An 8,711-nucleotide genomic window follows, 5' to 3' on the forward strand; every position below is an offset into this window, starting at 1 on the left:
AAGAACCAATCAGTCTCTTGCTATGTCAAAATCCAATCAGTTCTTATCTTACTATGTTAATCACGAACTAGAGCCGTTCACTAAATTTGAACTTTGCACTCATCATTCATCCCTCAACTCTATCATGTGTTTCCCAAGTGTTATCTAGCACCAAACTGTTGGAACTTCAATCTCGGATTCCTTAGCTAGCAAGTGGCAACAAAACTGAGTAACAAACTCCTCTGAAGTGGAATCAAGAGTTTACAAGAATTCGGCAGCTGTATTGGCAAATTCTGTTCGAGGCAAACTTGGCCTAGTGAGATCTCGGAGAAAGTCAAACAGAAGCATCACTCAGATAGTCAGATCACATATCAGAATCACAAAACCATATGAACATAATACCGTGATTATTGTGATAATACATAGCCATCTTGCACAAAAATCCACGAAAATGCTCTTCTACATTGGTTTGTATTTCACACTACAACATGAATAAATGCATGGGTTGGCTTGGCAGGGGAAAATTATCACATAGTTGAATTAAGATAATGTTATAAATTTTTCTCTGTGCTGGATGGAATCTTGTTATCTTGTTTTTCATCAACAATTTCACTGACTGCTTTGGGTTTTTCTGCTGGGGCTTCTTCTTCCTTGAGAGGTTCCGGATCTTTTTTCAACTCTGTTTCGAACTCCTTTGCTGCCTGCAACATTAATACCAAATTATCAGTGTAAAGAAGTCCTGAAGCCAAGACATGGTTATGAATGATGATAAGACATTCATGCACGGTGCTTTAAGAGCTTTTACACAATTATCACTACGAAAAATTGCCAACCGACCAAGTGAACTGTGTTCCTAAAACTCATCCTATATCATGCCATCATTCACCAAAACAACTTCCTAGAAGGCTAGAAATATAAGGGAGAGACACAACTAAGGCCAATGAATCATAAGACTCCAAGTAGACTAGCAGTGTTAGAAAATCCAAGAGCTATCCTAATAGGCTCATTCCATAAACCCCCCAAGATGTGATAAAGAGAAAGATCCCGTCTCTACGACGCAATGTAGCACCTTCCCCCACACAGTGTTTTCACCGAATTTGGAGGTTCAACTGTAAACCTTCGCGAACAACAGACCCATTAAGTCAAGGGAGAAAACAAGATAAAAGGTGCCACATACACTAAGATATACATCACATTATGTATCCCAACACCATTATTATCTTCTTTTCACTTTTCAAGGATACTGAGAAGAGTATGCGTAAGTTGAGTTACATATTTGCCTTCGAAAAATATTGCTTAAGGTACATAACCAAACGCCTACATTTTCTGCTCAAAGAAATAGCTTTGGAAGGATCCAATAAATGGATCGACTGCCGAATACCAAAACCAAGATTTGCATGTTAAGATCCTCAAGGATCAAGGCCTTATCGCAGACTATGTTGTATTAGGCGCTAGGCGAGGCGAGGCGCCAGGCCCCTCGCCTAGCTGCCTAGGCGCGCCGTGGAAAAAATAGAAAACAACATAAATATGCTGACTTTGGCGCCTTTTTTCCTAGGCGCCTCGCGCGCCTAGGTCGCCTTTTACAACATAGATCGCAGATACAACTTAGCTACGTATCTCTTTTGTTTGGACTCTTTTTACGGGTATATCTTTAGCTAAGATGTGAACATACATATTCCACCGCCAATCTCCATGCCATTGTTACATCAGTTCTCACCCTTTGGGTGCTTTTAACTTGCACCCAGTGTTTTATGTTTTTAAGCACGAAAGTTCCTGCCCAGATTGATATCTCAAGCACCCTAAATCAAAACATAGACCTTCTTCCTTCACTACTCGAACATACAAAATGATGGGACCAACTCTGGCTCCTTCAATACAACACTTCAGCGTATTGACATTCAGCCTGCAACATCCAAAACCTATGATAAATTGTAATCAGCATACCCTTTACATGAACTAGGGTAGTTCAATCTGATTATAGTTTTTCAAAATTACGCAAAAACCAAATCATATACTGTTTTACAACAATTGTGAGGCAATTGATAGATCACAAAATCGAACATTTTCATCTTAGCATAAGTAATACATACATACTCATTAAGTATACAATGGAGGAAACAAAAGATTCAACGCCATCCGAAGACAGAAATAATAGGACAAGGGAGACAGTGATCTAAACAAGAAACAGGTTGCAGCTTATACTTGGATAAGCGTCGTAATGAATAAATAGGCATGTTATATAACTTTCATTTATTATCAATTTTCAAGCATGATGAAAAAAGAGTTTACTGACCATGAATTACATTTCTGGCAGCAACACATGTTCTTACGTTTAAGGTACCAAACCAAAATGCATGCTCAAGCAAATAGCTTCTAAAGCTAGGACCCAGCAAAACATTCTAAGTTCTAAATATTAAAACCAAGAGTTGCATAATATGCTGACTTTGGCGCCTTTTTTCCTAGGCGCCTCGCGCGCCTAGGTCGCCTTTTACAACATAGATCGCAGATACAACTTAGCTACGTATCTCTTTTGTTTGGACTCTTTTTACGGGTATATCTTTAGCTAAGATGTGAACATACATATTCCACCGCCAATCTCCATGCCATTGTTACATCAGTTCTCACCCTTTGGGTGCTTTTAACTTGCACCCAGTGTTTTATGTTTTTAAGCACGAAAGTTCCTGCCCAGATTGATATCTCAAGCACCCTAAATCAAAACATAGACCTTCTTCCTTCACTACTCGAACATACAAAATGATGGGACCAACTCTGGCTCCTTCAATACAACACTTCAGCGTATTGACATTCAGCCTGCAACATCCAAAACCTATGATAAATTGTAATCAGCATACCCTTTACATGAACTAGGGTAGTTCAATCTGATTATAGTTTTTCAAAATTACGCAAAAACCAAATCATATACTGTTTTACAACAATTGTGAGGCAATTGATAGATCACAAAATCGAACATTTTCATCTTAGCATAAGTAATACATACATACTCATTAAGTATACAATGGAGGAAACAAAAGATTCAACGCCATCCGAAGACAGAAATAATAGGACAAGGGAGACAGTGATCTAAACAAGAAACAGGTTGCAGCTTATACTTGGATAAGCGTCGTAATGAATAAATAGGCATGTTATATAACTTTCATTTATTATCAATTTTCAAGCATGATGAAAAAAGAGTTTACTGACCATGAATTACATTTCTGGCAGCAACACATGTTCTTACTTACGTTTAAGGTACCAAACCAAAATGCATGCTCAAGCAAATAGCTTCTAAAGCTAGGACCCAGCAAAACATTCTAAGTTCTAAATATTAAAACCAAGAGTTGCATAATATGCTGACTTTGGCGCCTTTTTTCCTAGGCGCCTCGCGCGCCTAGGTCGCCTTTTACAACATAGATCGCAGATACAACTTAGCTACGTATCTCTTTTGTTTGGACTCTTTTTACGGGTATATCTTTAGCTAAGATGTGAACATACATATTCCACCGCCAATCTCCATGCCATTGTTACATCAGTTCTCACCCTTTGGGTGCTTTTAACTTGCACCCAGTGTTTTATGTTTTTAAGCACGAAAGTTCCTGCCCAGATTGATATCTCAAGCACCCTAAATCAAAACATAGACCTTCTTCCTTCACTACTCGAACATACAAAATGATGGGACCAACTCTGGCTCCTTCAATACAACACTTCAGCGTATTGACATTCAGCCTGCAACATCCAAAACCTATGATAAATTGTAATCAGCATACCCTTTACATGAACTAGGGTAGTTCAATCTGATTATAGTTTTTCAAAATTACGCAAAAACCAAATCATATACTGTTTTACAACAATTGTGAGGCAATTGATAGATCACAAAATCGAACATTTTCATCTTAGCATAAGTAATACATACATACTCATTAAGTATACAATGGAGGAAACAAAAGATTCAACGCCATCCGAAGACAGAAATAATAGGACAAGGGAGACAGTGATCTAAACAAGAAACAGGTTGCAGCTTATACTTGGATAAGCGTCGTAATGAATAAATAGGCATGTTATATAACTTTCATTTATTATCAATTTTCAAGCATGATGAAAAAAGAGTTTACTGACCATGAATTACATTTCTGGCAGCAACACATGTTCTTACGTTTAAGGTACCAAACCAAAATGCATGCTCAAGCAAATAGCTTCTAAAGCTAGGACCCAGCAAAACATTCTAAGTTCTAAATATTAAAACCAAGAGTTGCATAATAACCCCCCCCCCCCCGAAGGATCAAGGTCTTACCCCAGATACAATTTAGCAACATCCGCCAACATATCTATTTCGATTGACTCTTTCTAGGGGTATACCTTTAGCTAAGATGTGAACATGAATATTCTCCCACCAGTGTCCATGCCATTTCTATATTCCATCTCACTCTTCTAGAGCTTTTAAGGTGCACCTAGTGAACCTTGTTTTTAAAATATAGAGATTCCTCTCTATATGATATCCCAAGCACCCTACATGAAACTATACAGATGTTTTTTCTTTGCTACTGGAACATACAAAACGAGAAAGCGCCAACTCATGGTACTTCGATTGAACAATTTTGCTTATTGACCTTGAGCCCTCAACAATAAATAGTAATCAGGATGCCTTTCACATGAACTAGCCCAAGTATAACTGGCATGTACTTGAGTTGATTACAACTACTCAAAAAAACACAACAACACATACATACTCATGAAGATTACACATAAGCATCTACAACAGCATTTCAAAATTCTACCAAATTTATCACATATTAGCTACAGAAATCAAAACCCAAACCCAGTAAAATAATCAATTACTGACCTGTTGAAAACTTTTAACAGTTTTCCCAATACTTCTCCCAACTTCAGGTAACTTCTTAGGACCAAAAACCAGAGCTACAACACCAGCGATAACAGCTAGTTCTGGAACACCAAGACCAAACAAACATTTAACGTTCATGCCCGCTTGACCATTATTATTATTTCTGCTCAAAACCATACAATTTGTATTCTTCATCATAAACAAAGATCTACTTCCATTATTGAAGAAAACAGAATTCCTTGAACATATTTTTAGTGATGATGATGGTGGTGATGATAGTCTTGTAATTGAGATATTTGGTGAGGATAAAGTTAATGAGATCTCCATTTTTCTTTCTTTCTTTCTCTTTTCAGATTTTTTTTTCAGAACTCCAGAAAAATAAAGATAACACAATCAGATAGAAACGTGCTAACGTGCGCGGATAGCGTAATGCCCATCGTACAGAGATATTGTCCACGTGGAAATTCCCGCCTTAGTTAAATAACATACACGCTTGCTGATAGGATGTAATTCATGAAGTCAGCATCTGGCTTCTTAATATGTTTTATCCGTTGATGTTAAAGAATTTAACAGTCAAGATTGTTTCATAAAGTTGGTAGGATTTTAGTTGGGATTGGATAATCTTGCCCAATATAATAAACCCTGGTGTTTTAAAACCTTGCTCAAATCATCATCTTCTTCTTCTTCTTAATCAGATTTGTTGTGAGAGATTGGGAAAAGTAAGGTAAATGGCAATTGCAGCCCTAAAAACGAGTTGTTTTCTTAGACAATCAAAGGGAACTGAAGAGAATTTATTTGTTCGTTTTCAGATTCAGAAGAAATCAGTTGTTTCAATTAAATCTTCTTCTACTCCAGTAATGGCTTCCCTTAGTGTTTCTTCACCTGCTACTATTGGTTTATCTGAAACATTTGCTAAACTCAAAAAACAAGGCAAAGTAAGCACCCTTTTGATCTCTCATTTATGGGTTTCGTAATTTGTTATAATCACTCTTCAATATAGATCTACAATTTTTTTAATTTTTTGTTTCTAATTTGATTTTCATGTCTAAGTTATTAAGGGGTTTTTCCTTTTTCTTTTCTGGAAGGTTTATTCATATGAATTAATGAGGTTCATGATAGTATTATACTGCTCTAATGAAATGTAAATCCTCTGGCCTCTGGGTTTGACTCATATGAATTAATAAGTTGTTTTATTAAGTCAGTGTAAGAAAAATAATCTACTTTTATATACCTTTCCAGTTGCCACCTAACTGGGTAATTCGAATTTAAAAGAACATAAATTGCGATTGGTTTTGAAGTCAATTGGGCAAATTGGTACTCTACAATGTTTAGGTCTAATGGTAGGATTTGATTTTCTTGGTCATTTGTTGTTTCTTACTAGGTGAATAGGGGAGCTTCTAATAGCTATTTCTTTTCGAAACTTTGATTCAGCATTTCTTGTTGGATTAACGAACGCTGTTTTTACTGAAAAGGTGGCATTTATTCCTTACATCACTGCTGGTGATCCTGATCTATCAACAACTGCTGAAGCACTAAAAGTGCTTGATTCATGTGGCTCGGACATTATCGAGTTGGGAGTTCCATATTCTGACCCTTTGGCCGATGGTCCTGTTATTCAGGTATCATAAGTAATTTCTCATTTCTTTTATGGTTTTTTACATCTTGTTTTTTATTTCAGTGATTTCAGATTCTTGACTCTTATTGTTTCATTTATAGGCTGCTGCTACACGTTCATTAGCAAGGGGAACCAATTTTGATGCCATCCTTTCCATGCTAGAAGAGGTTAGTTTTTAGCTATCAAAGATTTGCACATGCGGTTTACCCTGGCATTCTGTTAAACAATGATTTAGAGAGATAGGTGCTGGATAGAATTCTAATATAAATTTTTTTTGACTGAGTAGGTGGTTCCGCAATTATCTTGTCCAATCGCTTTGTTCACTTATTACAACCCTATACTTAAGCGTGGTGTTGGGAAGTTCATGACTACCATAAAGGATGTTGGTGTTCATGGTAATATACAGCTCAATTTCAAACAAAATGTTGACAGTTTTTGGTTAAGTGAGATAATGTTTCATCTGTTCTGATGTATGTTTGTTAACATTGTTCTGTTCTACGATCAAAACTAAAATAACTTCAGAAGCGAAGGTGTCTCATGGTATCACCTAGTAACCGTTTAAATATTATTCATTCCCGGTTCTTTTCAGGTCTTGTGGTTCCAGATGTTCCTCTGGAGGAAACTGAAATCTTGAGAAAAGAAGCTTTAAGCAACAACATTGAACTGGTAATGTCTCTTATTTGGATATTCTGTTTCCATCTCTACACATTACTTATTTACGTGACTGAAAGAATAATTTTAAGTAAAGTGACTTTTGGCTTATGATATTTGTTTACGTGTTAACGGAACATACTCACATGATTTGTTCGTGATTGGAGGTCCTGCTCACAACACCCACTACTCCGACCGAGAGAATGAAATCAATCGTTGATGCTTCAGAAGGATTTGTTTATCTTGTAAGTGTTTTTCTCGTTGCCTGTAGTTCAATCTTTTAATGATGTTTTTTCTTTTTTGTTGAATGCATTTATAAGCTCAAACAGATAAGGGTATTTCTAATGGATTCCCGTTGTGTGCAAACTTTGAAAACCTTTGTTTTGCCTTCCTGTATGTTAATCATTTATTTTTTTTGGTCTTTTTGATTGAAGGTGGTTAACATAGTTTAAAGCTTTATGTTGTCTTTTGCTTTTTGCTTCATTATTTTACTTCAACTTATGCAATCATAAATGTGTTTCACTAGGTAAGCTCAATTGGTGTTACTGGTGCTCGTTCATCCGTCAGTTTGCGAGTTGAATCACTGCTCCAGGATATCAAGAAGGTTTGTTTCTCAAAAAATGCTTATAGTTGCTTCATTAAGTCTATCAATAGTTGGGCTCTCTACCATAGTAGCAACTCTGACCTACTTAGTACCAGATATTTATATTATTAGAAGATTGGAAGCAGTATTTTGGACGATAACACGTACAGTTTTTATAGATGATATTGCTCGTTTGGTCCAACCATACGATAATCCTTGAACTCTAACGACTATGGTAACTTTCGATGATTTGACTATTTTCTTGGTCGATTTAATAAATTTAGTCTGTTCGTAAACAGGCATCCGGTAAACCTGTGGCTGTTGGCTTCGGAATATCGAAACCGGAGCACGTGAAACTGGTTAGTGATCGGTTCTTCAAATCCAATGCTAGTTTAAATTTCCAGCTTTAACCAGTTATCTAGAAAAATCAAGCTGACAGTCCACTTCTCCTAATATACGAATATTAGGTAGCTGGATGGGGAGCAGATGGTGTGATTGTTGGCAGTGCTATGGTAAAGATATTAGGAGAAGCTAAGTCACCAGAGGAAGGTTTGAAGGAACTAGAAGCCTTCACCAAATCCCTTAAGGCGGCACTGCCTTAACAATTTTTTATTGATTTGCAAACGTCTGTAGTTCTTGTTAAAATCCACAAGAAGCTGATGGAACAAATAGCTTTGAAGTTGAAGAGAAGATGTGTAATCCGACAGTTTAAATATTAATAAAATTCTTTCGTGATTTTGACAATTGCTATTCATCGTGGCCTTACAGGCAAACTTCCTAAATTTGATAGGCCCCGTGGATATACAAAACTGGTTTTCCACTGCAGGAGAATATAAGCAAACAAGTCATAGGAGGATTCTAATCTTCACTCCATTATATTGTCTTAAAGATTGTTTGATTATCTTTTATGCTTTCCCCTTTTTCATTTATTCTTGTATGTTCTAGTTTGGCGCATCCTTCGATCTTCTATCTTCTCTTTTTTGTTATTTTGTTTTATTTTATTTTATCTTTTTAAATTTTGGTTCCATGTATTCATGTATTACTAT

General features: G+C 36.4%; 2 protein-coding genes across 4 annotated transcripts; one reads left to right on the forward strand and one right to left on the reverse strand.

The window, feature by feature from the left end:
• Nucleotides 1-355: 355 nt before the first annotated feature.
• Nucleotides 356-5,186, reverse strand: LOC113315267 (sec-independent protein translocase protein TATA, chloroplastic-like). Its single transcript, XM_026563572.1, has 2 exons — nt 4,817-5,186; nt 356-680 (listed from the first exon to the last, which is right to left on the reverse strand). The coding sequence occupies exons 1-2, from the start codon at nt 5,141-5,143 to the stop codon at nt 531-533; spliced, it is 477 nt and encodes a 158-aa protein (XP_026419357.1). The 5' UTR covers nt 5,144-5,186; the 3' UTR covers nt 356-530.
• Nucleotides 5,187-5,402: 216 nt separating this feature from the next.
• Nucleotides 5,403-8,409, forward strand: LOC113318688 (tryptophan synthase alpha chain, chloroplastic-like). 3 transcript variants are annotated; one of them, XM_026566905.1, is made up of 10 exons: nt 5,403-5,540; nt 5,626-5,751; nt 6,289-6,435; nt 6,533-6,598; nt 6,718-6,826; nt 7,021-7,097; nt 7,250-7,327; nt 7,609-7,686; nt 7,965-8,024; nt 8,133-8,409. In XM_026566905.1, exons 2-10 carry the CDS (start codon nt 5,674-5,676, stop codon nt 8,265-8,267), a joined length of 828 nt encoding a protein of 275 aa, XP_026422690.1. In that variant the 5' UTR covers nt 5,403-5,540; nt 5,626-5,673; the 3' UTR covers nt 8,268-8,409. The 3 variants fall into 3 exon arrangements, with proteins under 3 accessions (XP_026422690.1, XP_026422689.1, XP_026422691.1); XM_026566906.1 differs by having other exon boundaries at nt 5,517-5,535; XM_026566904.1 differs by having other exon boundaries at nt 5,477-5,751.
• The last annotated feature ends 302 nt before the right edge of the window (nt 8,410-8,711 follow it).

Source organism: Papaver somniferum, chromosome 10, assembly GCF_003573695.1.
Source record: "Papaver somniferum cultivar HN1 chromosome 10, ASM357369v1, whole genome shotgun sequence".
In the NCBI taxonomy this organism is placed as follows: Eukaryota; Viridiplantae; Streptophyta; class Magnoliopsida; order Ranunculales; family Papaveraceae; genus Papaver; species Papaver somniferum.